The 17,645-nt window shown below is 40.5% G+C and overlaps 1 protein-coding gene across 19 annotated transcripts in view; it reads right to left on the bottom strand.

The window, feature by feature from the left end:
- Positions 1–17,645, bottom strand: part of mycbp2 (MYC binding protein 2) — a 115,701-nt gene that overhangs the window by 6,467 nt on the left and 91,589 nt on the right. For 13 of the 19 annotated variants that reach the window (XM_067408849.1, XM_067408854.1, XM_067408851.1 and 10 more), the window contains 24 exons: positions 14,473–14,571; positions 12,335–13,954; positions 12,045–12,214; positions 11,690–11,934; positions 11,416–11,583; positions 11,116–11,273; positions 10,006–10,205; positions 9,515–9,664; positions 9,251–9,411; positions 8,950–9,106; positions 8,611–8,835; positions 8,057–8,122; positions 5,789–6,028; positions 5,508–5,597; positions 5,283–5,363; positions 3,524–3,790; positions 3,155–3,438; positions 2,773–2,869; positions 2,517–2,636; positions 1,955–2,056; positions 1,702–1,830; positions 1,246–1,378; positions 340–443; positions 52–240 (listed from right to left, as the gene is read on the bottom strand). In XM_067408849.1, coding sequence (XP_067264950.1) covers positions 52–240; positions 340–443; positions 1,246–1,378; positions 1,702–1,830; positions 1,955–2,056; positions 2,517–2,636; positions 2,773–2,869; positions 3,155–3,438; positions 3,524–3,790; positions 5,283–5,363; positions 5,508–5,597; positions 5,789–6,028; positions 8,057–8,122; positions 8,611–8,835; positions 8,950–9,106; positions 9,251–9,411; positions 9,515–9,664; positions 10,006–10,205; positions 11,116–11,273; positions 11,416–11,583; positions 11,690–11,934; positions 12,045–12,214; positions 12,335–13,954; positions 14,473–14,571 — 5,255 coding nt within the window. The remainder of the gene's footprint in view (positions 1–51; positions 241–339; positions 444–1,245; positions 1,379–1,701; positions 1,831–1,954; positions 2,057–2,516; positions 2,637–2,772; positions 2,870–3,154; positions 3,439–3,523; positions 3,791–5,282; positions 5,364–5,507; positions 5,598–5,788; positions 6,029–8,056; positions 8,123–8,610; positions 8,836–8,949; positions 9,107–9,250; positions 9,412–9,514; positions 9,665–10,005; positions 10,206–11,115; positions 11,274–11,415; positions 11,584–11,689; positions 11,935–12,044; positions 12,215–12,334; positions 13,955–14,472; positions 14,572–17,645) is intronic. The other 6 variants (XM_067408852.1, XM_067408860.1, XM_067408865.1 and 3 more) reach the window with 2 other exon arrangements.

Here is a 17,645-nt window from a genome sequence, read left to right as displayed (position 1 = left end):
ATTCTATATCCTCTTTATATCATCACCTGCAATGGCATTATTCTGTTGTACCTGGATTGCTGGGGCAGCAGACAGAGCCTCAGTGAAGCAAATCATGCACATATCATCAGCATCCTGTTTCAGACAGGCTTCGGTTTTGAAACAACCATGTAGGCAGGGAAGACACAGCTCTTCATTTTTGACCCCTCCACATGGGTGGCCGCACGGATGAGTCTTACTGCAGGCCAGTTTTGCGTACTCCTACAGACATTATGTTTGTAAGATCACCTAATTCCAGTAAAACCATATAAACAAAGTATATCATTCTGCCAAAAAAATGTTGACATTTTGAGCAAATACCTGACAGTCTTGGTCTGAACATACACTTCCAACTGCAGACAGCTCTGTGCCATTCCTGGTGCCACAGAAGCGGCAGGCGTCTGAACTACTGGAAGCTGGTTTACCTGAAAGACATTACAGTGATTCAGTTTAGCTAAAACTATTTGTACAATAAAGCCAAAAAAGAATTCTGAAAATAGGATGCATCACAGCTGTGGCCTAACGGTTAGCAGTCAGGGTCAGAAAATATGCAAAAGAAACAAAAATGCCCCAGATATTTAAACTGTGGAGGCAAAGCACCTCTGTAGCGAATTGCTGTTTTTATCGGTTATCTGACATTTAACATGAATTAATATTCTGTTATAGGCTTATGTCGTGATATGTTTAGTGCCTCTGTAGACACTGTAGTGACCTGTAGCAGTGAGATGTCTGTATTTACAGTCTCAGAAGTGAGTGCTCTTGACTGTACAGGTAATATAAGGTGATTCATATTATATAAATTAATAAATAAAAACAGCTACAAAATCACTGAATATGATGAAAACCCCTCCTCCAAAAGCTTGAAACAGTCAATATATCAAACTCCTCAGACAGAGCTGTGTAACAGAACATAGCGCCCAGCCAATTATTAAAATAGATCAGAATATTTATTGTTATAATATCTTGTGCATTCATTACAACTACTTTTGTGTATGATTTCATTTTATAGGTAACAGCCAAAGTCTGGAAAACCTTTTCACAGGCATTCTGTTTTCATAGTAAGACAGAAATTGTGATGTATCATTATAGGATAGTCTAGCAATATACTGATTATCGCAGAATTGCTGTATCATGATATTATCAGTATTGTGAGCCGTGTATCGTATCGTGAGGTACCCTGTGATTCCCACCCCTATTAAACATTATTACAAAATAAGGAAAAGTCACCTGTGTGCTCACGGAACTCCACCATTGCCTTCATGGTCTTGGAATCAGCCAATGCCATGAGCCAAAAGAGTTTGGTTCTACCACAGCCTTCATGTAGGTCCACTTTAATGGCTTCCTCCTCCTCCTTAAAGACCTGCACGAGCCATTGTGTTACGAGAAACTTAAAGATCCGATTTCTCATTCCAATTCTAATTATTCAATTCTTGCAGTACTCTTACAGAAGCACCAAACACATACATACTTTTTTTCTTACAACTGTATCACTATTATATACTATATTACTTTTGGTACATTATTTTTTATAATAGACATACATTTTTATAATAAACCAGTGTATATTTTTAACATGATGTCATTTGAACAACCAGCCAGTAATTCTTGACTCTCAATCCTAGTTGTGAACCATAATTGATCCAAATGATGCTGATTAGATCTGTGTGAGTGGCTGAGGTTCACCTGTCTCTGGTGGGAACGTGTGCGCCGGTGGAGATGGAGGAAGCGGTCACAGTCAGTGCACAGGTTTCCACATGCATTACACAGAATGATGGCTGCTGTCTCTCCATCGTCATGGTTATCACACATTGGCTGGAAATTAAAAGACAGGGTGAAGAGGTAAAGAGCCCATTCTCAGCTGAAGAACTGTAAAGTACTATTTCACTGATTGCGCTTTATAGCATCCCAGAGGCCTATTTAGCCCAATGTGCCATACCATCTGCTTCTGCTGCCCGTCTTTGCCCATCCAGCGACCTGAAGACAGTCGGTCCACGTGGTCCTGATCCAGCACACAGAGAGAGGCCAATGCGAGCCACAGCTGAAGAGAGCAAGTAGAACAATTTGAATGATTATACAATTACAATTTTTATATGGAAGTCTTTCATACAAAGTTCCTACACATACTGCCCAGTCAATTTCTGTGACTTCCAGTCAGTCCAGTCCTGGATAAGGATTATATGTATTTTAATATATTTATAAAATGGTTACATACACATTATATTTCCAGCTGGTATAAGGTTTTCAGGTAAGTTTTTTTTTTTTTTTTTAAGCATAGAAATAAAACTTCCATGTTTCCAGGTTTTCCATGACTGTAGACCTGCTCATATTCATCTATATAATAAAAGTAATTATTTGTTTTTAGGAATGTTGCATTTCATGCTGCTGTCTGTATCAGGTGACTGGAATACCCTGCCCACCAAACACCTCTGATCCCTCTTACTGACCTAGTTGGCAAATGTTCAGTTGTGACAGATGAAGTGAGTGCAGTGGAGTCTTACCCGAGTGGTGGCAATGCAGCGCACTGGAGAGCGATGTTCCTCTTCCATCTTAGTGAGAGCAATGATGGTCTCAGCAATAGCATTCTTAGTCACCCTGGACCAGGCATCCGAGAGGTGCCCCTGGGGTAAAAAGACACTTAAATGATGAAGGACCATTTCTGCAAAAGCATTAAAACACATCTGCAGAAGATCAAGTTAAGCAGTGCAAGATTATACATTATATTATTCATAAACATGCAGCTGAACCATTACTCACAGCAGCCATGTCTTTGACTAGTTTAATGATAATCTCAGCGATCTGGGGTGGAGTGGAGCCTTTCATCCACCAGTGACTCAATCCACGCCGTATGTAGCTGCACAAACACAAAGACCAATAGAAGGTTATTAAATATACATAAAAAAAGATTTCTGGCCAGCAAGAAACATTTATAGCACAATGAAGATATGAATCATCTAAGTGCACTAAAACCAAGCCTTCTGAAGAGACACGACTTATATAATGGACAAATTTAACGTAGGCTTTTATTCTGAGGTAAATAATAAGTTTTATTTGAAGTTTGGGTGAACTACCTTTTTAAATTCACACCCTGATTACTCCCACTTAAAATTTGAGAATGGCCAATTGCAAGCAAGCTGACCTTGAGTTGAAGATCATGGGTAGAGTGACTGTAGTGACTCCTTTGCCTGCAGCCATGCCAGCTGTGCCACCTATAGTGGTGCCCTTTGCCTTAAGCTGCACAGTGAGGGCCTTGGCGATGCAGCCCAGAAACATATCTAATATGCCCAGCTTGGTCCAATCACCCTTCTCTGTGGAGTGAATGATGTCACTGATGTCTGCTGGTGGTAGCGCCTTTACGCCAATGACGCTGGCCAAGCGCATGGGAGTGACCTCAGGAAGAACGCGTCTGAGCAGAGATGTCACCTGAATGGCAAGTAGAGTGTTGTATATCAGATCATGATACTAGAAGTCAAGTTCACGACTAGCGGTTCATGATGCATTCACAAACCTGTCTCTGGACACGTGGCGAGGCAGTGTGAAGTAGGGAAAAGAGGTCCTGCAGTAGGGTGAGCTGCTGGGCTAGATACTGCCGGCCAACGTTAGATCCACTTAAGGCCAGCACCATAGACAACAGCTCAAAGCAGTAAGCATCAGAGGAGGCATCATCATCGCTGGGCTGAGAGTTTGCGTTCTCTTTGCTGGAGATGGCGTGCTCCCATTCCTCCCGCACTCGGGTGGCCTCCATACGAATGGCCTGGACGATATGGGCACATACCTGGGGAGGAAAACAGGTGTGAAGTAACTGCCATTTTAGAGCTCCTGATATACTTCAAGCGAAATCAAAGAATGAACTGGTGTAACATAATTTTGAACAAAATCTAAAAAAAACTGTTTGTTTGGAGTTCACTTTATGAGTTGGAAATAGCTCACCAAAGCGAACTTCATGGAAATGTTTGCTGTGGCTGGTAAACACATTCAAACTATCATCAGAATACCATCTACTAAAGGATCATCTTTAAATACTGCTTCTTTAAAATGGGCAGTTATGAATATTTATGTCAGAAATAATTATTATATAATTGTTAAATAATTATTTTCATTGATTAGCCCTAGACCCTGTTTACACCTGGTATGCGTTTTGGTCAATCAGATCACAGGTAGACCACGCTAAATATAGGTGTAAACGTGGTAGCCAGACGGGATTTAAACTTTGTCGGCTGAAGACCAAAGTTTGGTTTGAAGATGAAAATTGTACCAAGCACAATGTTCCCTCACCATTCCTGATTACTAACACGTGGTTCTATGTGGTCTTGCAGCTGTCAGAGCAGAAATGAAAGCTGCTGCTCTCTGTGTATTTTTCCGTCATCTTCTGTGTGAATTGCACATGCTTATTTTGTCCATTAGAGCGAAAGATCTGAAAACCCAAACATTTACCTGCCCATAGACCCTCCCTTCAAAGAAATCAGGACAGAAGTGGTTGAAAGTGGACAAAAGAGACGGATTAAAACACCAGGTGTAAACGGGTATATGTCTGCATCGTCTCCGATCGACCAAAACATCTTAATGTAAGGTGTAAGCAGGGCCATAGAAAACCAACAACTTGATCATGTCTTGATTTGAAATTATAGAAGGTACTTCTTTTTATACTAGGGTTTATTTCATACAGCTTATTATTTTTATTTTCATCCCATTCTTTCTGCCACTTATTAGTTATATATAAATTAATTACTGGTTTAAAATCAGAAGGTGGTATTTGACAATCAGATATTTCCAGGTCAAGTGCATCCCTGGCAGCCATATCCGCTCTCTCATTTCCAGTAAGTCTAATGTGACTTGGAACCCAGCAAAAAATAATATTAAAGTTATCCTTCTTTAAAAGATCAAATTTGGTTAAGATTTCAACAATTATGGGATGATCAGTTTTTAGAGAATCAAGTGCTTGAAGACATGATCTTGAGTCAATTAAAAAGTCCCGTTCTTGACCCTTCTGAATATTTTCCAGAACAAGAAGTAATGCTTGAGCCTCTGTTGTGAAAATAGAGCCTTGATCCAGAATTCGAATCCAATTTTACTTGAATGCCGGAGACAGTGAAAAAGGCGGCTTTAGCATGTTGCTAAGCAAATAATGCAATACTCTAATAAATAAAAAATTGTGGCTAAATGATTCATTTTTTATTAGATGAAACTAAGTTCGGTATTTAATTATAATTTTTAGGCAGCTCACTCGGTTTTTTATAGAGACCCTAGAGTAGTTTTGATGGTGTTACCTGTTTCTGAAGGTTGGTCAGTTTGCTCCTGCTGAAAATAATGCCAACCATGTGCTCTTTCAAGTCTGCATCAGATGGAGCCTAAAGACAAAACATTTATAACAGAATTTATATTTCATATTTCATTTATAGAATCAAACTATTTCATCTTATGCGCCAGCACTTGATATGGCATTAAGCAATGGTTGTAAGGAGCCACCAAACACAACAGATGCTGGTACCGACCTTGTCTTCACCCTCGGGTGAGGAGAGCAGGTTCTTCTCTTCTTGTTCTGGTGTTGGTTCTGCATCCCCACAAATTAGTTTTCCGAATACCTACACAAACACATCAACATGACTATTATAGTATTTGCCTTGCCTTAAACAATACCTGGAAATTAGTGTTTTCACTCAAAAGTGTTTGATGTACAATTAGTGTCTCTGGTATGGTAACGTTTATGACGTAAAATACTGCGGTTTGCGTGAAAACAGACTTAGTGACCTGTTTGTGATGGTGTTGGGCTCACCTGTGATGTAATGAGGCGGAAGACACGCAGCGTCTCAGCCTCACAGTTTTTCTGCTGGGCTACACTGGCTGATATCTGCCCAGCAATCTTGATGCTCTCACCCTCTTTCCAGCCAAGCACTTTGACCTGCCGAACCCTAAGTGTGTTCTCAGGACCCTTAAGCTCGATCTTGATCACATGGTGGTCCCCTCCAGGCAGCTCGCTGGTCACCCAGCCCATGTGCCTTGAGTCTAAGTCAATCTGAGACAACAAAAAGTCCATTCAGTGAAATGCCCCAGAAGACCCTAAGGGACCCAGACACTGGTCTGGTGATCTACATTTCCATGCAGACATGCTTTGATAAGCATTTTGGTTGTTGCCTCAGGACTGAGGCTACGTCCACATGAAGCCGGAGCTTACCCTAAACCGATCTTTTTTTTCCTCGTCTCAAAAAATATCTGCGTACACACGAAACGACTCAAAATGATGTAATGTACATGCCAAACCATTATGTGGCGCTGTAATTCTGCCACAGAGATGCACTTAAAGCAGCAAACAAGACTTGGAGCATGCGCATAAACCTTGCACGCTGTATACAAACTATAATAAAGTTTAGAAATAACACTTTATTTTGGCTCAGTAGCTTCTGCAGCATGAACACAAGCATCTAGTGTCTGCTATTACTGTTGCCGTTTTGTGCTGTTGGCACTGTCTGACTAGGGTCGACGTGGGGTGATGACATCATCGTTTCAGAAAATATACGGATAGGCTGTCCACATGAAAACGCAAGGACGGCGTTTTCAGATTTATCTACTCTGGGACCCGGTTTCAAAAAAATAGCGGTTTCACCTTTCGAAAACGCTGGATCCGTGTGGACGAAACGCCTATCCAATACCAAAATTGTGCGTATTCACAAAAACACGTCTCCTTGTGGATGGGGCCTGAGTTTAACTCTTTTTCAACTCAAAAATAAATTAATGTAACATGCAGAAGTATATACCGGAGGTTGTGGTAACATACATTTTACCAAATTGTAAAAACATTGATAGATAATCTATTTCATTTTGACTAAGATAACATTAAAAACATTATCCCAGTAATAAATGCTGAAACAATGCATTTGTAAATGTATTTCAAAATATAATATTACATTTATCAATAGTCATTACATAACTGAAAATTTACCTTAGGCACAATTACTCTGGATGTTAACGTAATTACTAGCGCTCGTTAACCAAGAATTTATTGATATGTGCAACAAAAGGTGAGCAACTAGGTCAGGGGTGTGAAAAGAGGGTTCAGTGTTGTGGACACACCTGGGGGCCGGATACTTCTCCTTTAATTTAATTTAATTTAATTTAATTTAATTTAATTTAATATAATATAATATAATATAATATAATATAATATAATATAATATAATATAATATAATATAATATAATATAATATAATATAATATAATATAATATAATATAATATAATTTGACAATAGCTTGAGTTGGGAGTTGGGATGCAGATGTCAACTTATTTCCATTAACACAAACAGCAACATCTGTAAAATTTTAACAACCTAATTTTTAAAGCGTAAAATTGAACTGAATTGAAAATTAAACTATTGGTTTCTATAATTTGCCCTATTTTTCATTACTCCTTTGATATTTAATGCATCTATATTAACAATATAATACAATTCAATATGAATATCCCACATCTCTGCCACAAAACCATGTTTACAATTAGTGTTACTACAGTAAATCCATGGTAAATATTTGTGATTTGTGAATTGAAAAGTAATCTAACTGGATTGTTGTCGCAATGTTTCTCCTGTTTTCATTGTCAGTGTTGTTGAGAATGTCAGCGCTGGTTTCATCTGCCTAGTTTAAATTGTGTAGACATTTGTGTTTATATCGGAGACCTCTACACAAAACTCGAACACTTCTCTCACTGTTTAGTGGTCACGTGATCGGGACCATGGGCAGTCTTGTCCTGAGCTTGTTCTACGCTGTCTTTTGGACAGAGCTAATAAATAGTCCGTGTGTGCTGTCACCTTGTGTTGACACTGTTAAACTGCATGATTTGTAAATTTTAATAGACAAGCTGTGAGCCGTTTGAAATTCATCCACGGGCTGGACTTTGGATACCCCTGAACTAGGTAATCTTTCTTAATTTAAATTATGTGAAATCAAGTGTGATAGCTAAAAAATTTTACAACCCGGCCTGTTAACGTTTCAATTATTTGCAGTGCATCAGGTATAGACTCATATCAGCGTGAAAATTCAAAGTGCTACCTGTTTGATCCTGCAGAGATCTTCCACAGCCTTCCCACAAAGGAATATCATTGATGTGACTTTATTCTGACAGAAAATAGAGCAAAGGTTATATAAATCAACAAGGTGATTATGCACTTTTAGCATAGAATTGGTCAATATTCAACATCAGAACAACTGGTTAACATAGAGTGTTATTAAAGGGATAGTTCACCCAAAAATAAAAAAATTGTCATTACTTGCTCACCCTCAAGCTGTTCCAAACCTGTATGAGTTTCTTTCTTCTGTTGAACACAAAAGAAGATATTTTAAAGAATGTTGTTAACCAGACAGTTGACGGCACCCACTGAATTCCATAGTTTTTTTTTCCTAATATGGAAATGAATGGGTGCCGTCAACTGTCTGGTTGACAACATTCTTTAAAATAACTTTTTTTGTGTTCAACAGAAGAAAGAGACTCATAGAGGTTTCGAACAACTTGAGGATGAGTAAATGATGATAGAACTTTTGGGCGAATATACTGACTGACAAAGAACAGACAGACAAACAGAAAGAACAATAGCTTGCAAACTCACTCCAATGTCACGAGAGTTGTCTACATGGACAGAGACATATGAAGCGTTGATGCCTTTCACACAGCTTATCGTGATGCTCTTTGTTTTGTTCTTATCTTCATCTCCAGACTCCCAGAACGTCTCTGTGGAGCCATCAGTCAGGCTGCCAATCATGGCTGGTCGGCTGGATGTTTTAATGTCCACCACGCTAGTCAGATCTTTCAGACAGGTCACCACACAAAGTTCCTGCAATATATGGAAAATGCAAACCTTGAATGCAACATAAGGTGATTTAGATAAAAATTCTAAATGTAAATGCAACGGGGAAAAAAGTGATCAAGTTGATGAAAATATTCCCACCTGACTGATTGCTTCGTATCCCGACTGTACACTGATGTTAAAACTCTCCTCACTGTCCCCATCATCAGATTTGGACAGGATGTTGTTGATGTGGTGAAATACATTACTCTGGTGCAGGAACTGATGATCTGACTGTTTGAATTTAAGGCTCCAACACCTGGTGAAACAGCAAAAAGTGACAAGATTTGTATATTTTTTAAGAAAATATGAGTTGTGTAATGAGTTCTTTAAACATGTTTGTATAAGGTTGCTAGACTGTTATAGGTTGCTAATGGTGTCTCTATGCGGAGGCAGAAGATACCTCAGGGCCATCTGTTGAAGTGAGCTTCCACTGGGAAGGGACATCATAAGGTCAGAGATGGTTTGGAGCAGACGGTGGAATGTGTGGGGCAGCGGGTGAGCCGCCTCTCCTGCGATGAGAATGTCAGACAGGGGGTGCTCACAGACACCTAAATCCTTCTCCTGAAAGAAAGAGGAAAACTGCCCTGTGTCAGAAACCTCTGTTCATCTCAAGTGAACAATGATTTATTAATAAACCATTAGCAATGTAATCATCAGGTCACACCTGCTCAAGGTTCTCCTTGTTTCCTTTGTTCTCCTCATCCTCCTCTTCTTCCGTCTCAAAGGGAGACGGAGTCAGAGACGCCACAAAGTGCCACAGGATATCATGGAGGGAGGTGGTCTGGGTAACATTACACAGCAGCCAATTAAATGCCTAAGAAGGAAACGCAGAACAAAAGGTTTAAGAATAACTAGATAAGGAAGTTTATACATCTTTTAACAGTGATTGCTCTCATAAAGAGCATTTAATGACAAACTGATGAAAAAAGCTAGAATTTAGAATGTACTGTTTTTATTCACTATAAAATGTTTCATGATTTTCAGATTTTATTCATTTATGTTTTTTCCAGACACAATTACAATTTTAAAATTTCCTGATATTTCCAGGAAATCTAATTTATGGTTAATATTCAACAGTGTTTGTCTATGACTGAACAATTTGGGACAGGAAGAAGAGGAATGAAATTAAAGAATGTCTGAAAGAATATCACTGACCTCCATGGCAAACACCCTGCATGCTGATTTGCGGAGTGCATGCTTCATAGCCACCTCCAGGCCCTCTAGGTCATGATGCTGGATCACAAATGCCAACACAGGCCACTGGAAGTTCCTTTCACCTTTACTGAGAGAGCCATGGGCTGAGATCAGTCGAGACAACTCGGGAGAAGGGTGACGAAGCAGCGATGACCCAACTTCTGTAGAAACAAGCATATTTTACTTAGATTTTAGATATTTTATCTTAGAGTATTGCAAGAGGTTCATTCTCGTGTGTTACGTAGCACGTTTAAGCTTCCGCGAAAGGTTTCCTCTCGTGTGTCAAGCAGGTTCAGTTGAGCTTCTGTTTGTTTGCTGATCAATGTTTATATGTGAATAAAAGCCTAAATTAAATTGTTCATCATTTAAAGCAATGGAATCCCTTCAGAAAATTTGGAGTAAACCAAATTTCATATGGATTAGTTTTACGATCTCTTTATGAACTTTTTGAAGCGTCAAAGTGGTAGTTGAGTAGCTGTCAATGGAGGGACAGAAATCGCTCAGATTTCTTTAAAAAAAACTTCATTTGTGTTCCGAAGATGAATGAAAGTCTTACAGGTTTGGAACAACATGAGGGTGAGTAAATGATCACAGAATTTTAATTTTTGGGTGAACAAACCCTTTAATATTTACAAATTAAATAAAAAAGTGGCATCTAACGTTTCTTGTCAACTATCGCTTTTCCTGAACTGACAGTTTTAATTAATTGATTCCAAACCCTGCTTAAATGATTTGAGTACTCAAACATTGCTAAAAGGTATAGGTAAATATGGCAGTTTATGGCTATGTATCATTATATTGGCGCATATAAGCAATTTTCAGCATTCTTGTAGCTTACACAGTAAAACACAGCGCTAGCAACATTACACTTATGGGTTTGAATCCCAGGGAATGCGAGAACTGATAAGTTGCTCTGAAAAAGATGGAAAAACATTTTTTTTTTTTTTTGTCTAAAGCCCAGTCCTATATGGCAACAGCATACCTGATGTGATTCTCATAGACTTCAGTCGCTGTCATTATGGTAATACAGAGTCATTTGTAATTGTGTTGTACAAAGTGATACAACAGTACCTGCATCCCCGCTGTGTACCCTGCGTCTCGGCACAGCTTTGACCCGTGCTGGGGAGGCTGAGTGCTGCTTATCATACTCAGAGGCAACCACTGAATATGAGCGCTGGAATACTGTCCGCTTGGCTGTATCACTGTCTGTGATTGGACTTGTCTCCAAACTAAAGGAACGAAGTAAAAAAAAAAAAAAGCCAATGATGAGACAGAAATAATAAGATAGAAATAATAATACCACCTGAAACATAAAATGTTCATAGAAACTAGAACACAGCACTTTTGAAGATGGGAAGCTCATTATAGTACCTTGGGGGCATGGACTTCATGTTACTTCCTTGCTCTTCAAAAACATTGGGGCAGGCATCTGGGGTGACTGAGATGTAGGGAGCAGGGACTGATGTAGAACGCAGGTAACGCATCTCATCCTGAAACAGGTTGTCATCTTGATACGCCCCAAAGTTCTCAGTGTGTTGACTGCAAAAAGGACATTGAGAAAGACTCAATGCAATGCAGACTCAATACACTGAATTACTACAAGACTGCCCATGGTGATGGTGATCAAGGTGAACAACGTATTTACCGGGCTAGGGTTTGCAGATAGAGGCAGCCCATCTTGTTGGGTAGTTCCTCAGACACTCCCTCCTTGAGGACAGGAAGATGTGTGTGGAAGGGTTTGGGTGGGTGATGGCAAAGCAGGGTAGGCTCAGCAGCGCTGCTCAGAGATAGCAGGAACAGTGCATTGGCACGGATCACCTGGTGGGCCTCCATAGTGGGCAGAGCCCGTGGGGTTTTCACCTGTAGAGGTTTCTTTCTTGACTGCTTAACCTGATCCAAGAACCAAAGAGTTGAACCCAATAAAGACGTAAACAATGCTTTAGACATGCAATATCTACAAATATTATGTATTTCCCATACATTGGTAATGACAGCTATACCTTTTCTCTGGCAGCCGTTTGTTTTTCTCTCAGGTACTTCTCTCTACAACGATCACACACCAGGTACCAGGTGCTTCCTCCGATTCCACCGTCTCCACAATTACCAGCCCAGCCTCCACAGAAGTGACCAATACTGTTATAGCCCTGACCTCCAGCATACCGGCCACAACCTGAGAGAACAATAAAGAACACTGATGAATGATCTCTGTACATCTGTCTTTATAACTTTCCTTGGAACTGCTCTGAATAATATATAATGGCGTAAGACCAAAGAATTTATGGCACTGTACCTGGGTGAGCTTGTCTCATGTGGTACGTAACAGGGTATGGGTGAGACTCTCCACACAGCTCACAGATGGTATCCTTTTCTGGGCCTCCCATAGCTAACTGTGCCATCTCCCCAAAGAGGTTCCCCCTGGGGCGTACCTCGGCTTTCTCCTTCTTCTTCTTCTCTTTCTTGGTCTTCTTGCTGTCCTTTTCATTCTCCTTCTTTTTAAGGATAGCACTGGATCCTGGACTTGGGAAAATCATGTTCTGTGTAGCCGCTTTTATGGTAGCCATGGATATGTCCTCCCAGAAAGCAACTAGGTGCTGGAGGGTGAGAGGCAAGATGGACTTAGACCTCATGGAGGAGTGGCTAGTCATCTCATAAGACACTGCCTCATTTTTTCCATCCTCACACTTCTCAGGTAAAGGTGGCTCTTTCAGCATGGACAGAACCTTGTTCTTGTTGATGCTACCCATCTTGGAAATGTCTGGGCCATGTGGTGATATGTTGAACATGTTAAGGGCCGAGGAGATCTCCAAAGAGTGGCGGTTCTTAAGTTTGCTCTCCTTCTCTTCAAAACCCTGCTGGCAGCTGAGAGAATTACGAATTGGTGCATGTTCTTTGGTCAGCTCAGGGTTGAACTTGAGGAAGGAAGAGCATGCCATGGCATCATGTACTATGCCTTCATGCCACAGGAAGGCAGCAAAAACAGCACGAGAACATTCCGCAACAGAAGGTGACATGGCTTGCTTGGCGGGTTCAGTGGGACGCACGTTTTCACCTTTAAAGAGTGGCCCGGATTTGTCTTTTTTAGGTCTCACGTGCCTGCTAGAGGTTTTACGGCTGACTTTGGGTGAAGAACGACTTTCGAGTTCCTCCTTGACTGGGGCTTTTCCAATACTAAAGTGGACCTTGGAGGAGCCCTCTTCAGCATTGTGCAACTCTGCATTCTCATCATTGGCTTCATCATTGGATAGCAAGGCGCTGGACCTACACACCTCCACCACTTCACTGTGGAGGTTTTCCTGAACTACATGGGGAGATGGGGCTCGGTTTTCGGCATTGCTGCTTCCTCCTTTGCTTTCTTTGGGTGTGACTTTTGGCTTGGGGGATGTAGACCTGCCCCTCAGAGGCTCCATGAGAGGAACCTTCTTCTTTCTAAGAGTGTCAGGGTCCAGCGTATAGGAGTCAGATTTGGATCTCTCACGAGGAGGGTCCAGATGAGCTTTAGAAGAAGGACTAACTTTAGAGGGCAGGTTCTTATCATGAGGAGAGGATGAGCGTGGGGAACTGGTGCTGGATGGGCTAGATCTGCCCGAAGTGAAGGACTTTTGTTTTGGTGAGGAGGAACGGGAGCCAGGGTTCGGAGACTCAGCCCTAAGACCTGAGGTTCGGCCATCAGCTTTCAGAGCTTGTAGGGTGTTGTGGTTGGGGGAATGGGAGCGGCTGTGAGAGTCAGACCTCAGTTTACCAGTGTCTGATTTGAGAATGAGGGCCTCGCTGGCAGACAGACTGTCATTGTTCTTGCTCTTCATCTGGTCAACAGAACGGCTAGTGTGACTGTCAGTTTTGGAGGATCTACTCTCTTGGCGATGCTTGCTGCCTGGAGACATAGACCGACTCGCCATGTTATCCCTGTCACCTGCATATCATAACACACCAACAGTTACCAATGAGCAACTCATTTGTGCATGGGACAAGACTTGTCAGGCCTTTTCACATACGTAGGAAGAAAGAAAATAAATCAAGACAATAAAATAAATACGGCTCCTACAAATATAAGGTAAAAATAACAAAAGGAACGTAAGAAATTAAATGTAAAACAATAGATGTAAAAATGACATCTACTCCACTGAAATCCAAGAATTATCTTAAATTTGAATTTAATGACTAACATTTCTTTACACAAGCATTTAGTTATAAGATTTTAAGGTAGGACGATGCATAAATACTGATGCGAATGGAAAGCACCCAGGTCATGGGAAATGTTTCGTCAAACCTATAAAACGGTCCCCATATACAGTATATTCCAAAGCACTATATACTCTGTTGCCATGCCTAAGAGGTGAAATAAATGGACTGTGGTAGAGAGGATGACATGAAACCCATCCCTGTAGTGAGTCTCCAGGGTGCTCCCAGGAGAAGACATGCATTACCCACCCTTTTGTCTGAGAACAAGAGATGATAGAGCGGTGCCAGGGCCGGTCGCACTGCTTTTGTGCACACGCTCACGTGAAGCAAGGCTGCGTGATGAAGCATCTACAGCGGAAAACAGTGGCAAGGAAAGTAAGCAACAAGGCTTGAACCAAGGAAAACAATCAGAAAATGAGAAAGAAAGTGAGAGCCAATGAATGATGGAATGAGAAAAAGACTCTGGCCCGGTTTATAACTGATATTAGTATTTATTTTGGGTGATCTAATCACAAGTGGACAGCCAATAAAGATATTTGAGTTTACACTTAGTATTTACATGCATCTCAAATGGATCTGTTACCTTACTACGCCAGTTGCTCTGTTCAGAAACCCAGTGACCAGGTGACGCAACATTTTAAGTAAAGACTATTCTAGAAAGTATGCATCTTATTTACACAAGCTCCAAAGAATCATTGTTCTAGGCAGATACTATGGCAGCATCACAATAAATATATCACCAGTGGCATAGCGGATAGGCACGCACTACGGGGGGCCCCACGATAACGCCCCGTCCCAGGTTGCGCCAATAGACGATGATGGTTTGTATCAACGATAGCCAGAGGTATCATCAAAAGCATCAGCTATTGGCCATATCAAGAGTATTTGGCATTTCCAATTAATTATATTAGTTATATTATTATTATTATGATACTTTATTATTACATATTATTACAATTCATTTGCCCCGCAATAATTTCATAGCACATCACAGCATAACTGACACGCTCCCGAGAATAATAAAATATGTTGGATTAGCTTACTCTTCATTTCAAAAACAACTTGTTTAGCACAAAATACTTCTCTTCTCATTTTTCACTACGTATGGGTCCAAAGAGAAAAATTAAGGAAATAAATTTAGACAGTTATATAACGTTATCAGCACGTTGAAGTAGATTCAGCTCTCATCGTCCCAGAGAATTAAGCTGTTAATTCAGTGTCAGATGTCAAAAGCTATTTAGCACATTGCTTGTATGTTATTCACTGGCTTACCTTCATGGTTTAAAATAGAATAATGTAACACATTATATGTAACACATTAGGGATGCTCATTTCGGTTAAATTTCTCGACCGACAACCGATGCTCGTTATCCGATTATTAACTGTTAACTGATAAGATTATAATATTGTATAGCCTATATGATGATAATATGACATATATATGACATTAAATAAAAAATACAATTGATGAGTGTCTGTGTCTCCCACTGGTTTATTTTAACATGCAAACAGCAGCATAGAACAGATAAACAGCAGAACCTGGATTCACATTATCAAATTGTCACGCACCTGCAGCGTTTCTGACAACAGAAAAACATTTTTTAAATAAAAGGCATAAAATGAATAGGCCTACACTAAATAGCCTATTTTTCACTTAAATGTTTAACAAATTAAGATGACAAAACAAAAACACGGTGAATCCATTGAAGCTTTGAACAACCGGTATTTTAGACATTTTTTCCGTCAAATAAAAATAGCAGGCCTACCTCAAGGATTGTTATTGTTATGACCACAGACGGTGCACGTGTGCATACCGAACGAGTCTTTCCGCGCTCATGGGCAAAGGAGTTTCTTTGAAAGGCTCGCGCGCGAGACTGAGCGGAATGCGGGAAATGAAGTATACCAGGGCTCTAAATTGTAATGGACCGGAGCTCACGGTTCACATCGAGAGAAATGGGAACGCGGGGGCACCGCGATGCGACCGCAAAAGGCACTTTCACGTTCGTGATCAAAGTGCATGCCACTGATAAGCTTTGTAAATGCAGTAGTACAGTAGCTATACACATACCAATTAAACGCGCAGGTCTCCTCTCGTGCGTCCTCCCCACTGTGTCGCCGGTCGAGGCAATAATTTTCGTTTCGCTTTTAGATATCTCTTTTATAGATGCCATCAATGCTTTTAACTTTCTAGATGTAATTACCGAACTCAAAACAGTCCATAAACTACAAATCCTCACGAAAACTTCAGTCAAGCCAGCTCGCACGTCAATCTGAGAGATCAGCCTCTTACCTAAAGTGTAAAGTGTAAAATTTCTCGGTTTCTGAATGGACGGTTTTGCTTGATTGACAAACGCTAACGTTCGGCCACGATTTATATACCATCGACCTGTCCTAAAACGTTAGCACGCTGTGATTGATTGCTTGGAGATCGCGTGTTTCTCTATTCGAGAGCGCATTTCCTCTTCTTCACATCTGCGACAAAACAGTTGATTATTTATGAACGAAAGCTCTCAGAAACGTGAAACTGGTCTCATTTGAAAGAAAATATCCTAAGCTAAAAGATGATATATTGTGACTGATTGAAGCAGCCCTTATCAAAAGTGCGGGGGTCGATTTCTGTCTTTTCAAAACTGCGGGGGTCCTGATCCCCCTGTCCCCCATGCCAACGGCGCGCCTGACCCTTTCTATCGAAATGGTCAGTAACGTTACTTCTTTTCGCTCGCTTCATTTTGCTTGTTGCTTAGCGAAATATGTCTGGCACGTGTGAAACGCCCCGCGAGTTAACAAATAAGCATATATGTATATATAGCATGTTTTTCTTTACCATGCAGCAAACAGCAAACAGCAAAAAACGTTTAACTGATAGTATTAATCGGTTAAAATTCTTACTTTCGGTTAACGGTTAAACGGTCAATGTGAGCATCCCTATAACAAATTTCTACAAAAATGAATGTACTGTATAAAGACAAATATATTTATACAGTACTGCTGTAGCTGTTGCTGCTTATGGTTGTGATGTTCCTCCATGTTCAAAAATGGTAGTGATTGTGTTGAGCAAACTCCATATACACTGCTCAAAATAAAATTAAAGGAACCCCTTTTAATCAGAGAATAGCATCAAGTCAGTTAAACTCCTGGGATATTGATCTGGTCAGTTAAGTAGCAGAGGGGGCTGTTAATTAGTTTCAGGTGCTTTGGTGTTAATGAAATTAACAACATGTGCACTAGATGGGCAACAATGAAGCGACCTCCAAAACAGGAATGGTTTTACAGGTGGAGGCCACTGAGATTTTTTTTTCCTTTCTCACATTTTCTGACTGTTTTTCACTAGTTTTGCATTTGGCTAGGGTCAGTGTCACTACTGGTAGCATGAGACGATACCTGGACCCTACAGAGGTTACACAGGCAGTCCAACTCCTCCA

The sequence above is a fragment of the Chanodichthys erythropterus genome, chromosome 14 (genome assembly GCF_024489055.1).
Source record: "Chanodichthys erythropterus isolate Z2021 chromosome 14, ASM2448905v1, whole genome shotgun sequence".
Taxonomy (NCBI): Eukaryota; Metazoa; Chordata; class Actinopteri; order Cypriniformes; family Xenocyprididae; genus Chanodichthys; species Chanodichthys erythropterus.
The sequence above is the reverse complement of the archived record's forward strand: the minus strand, read 5'-3'. Positions and strand labels throughout refer to the sequence as shown.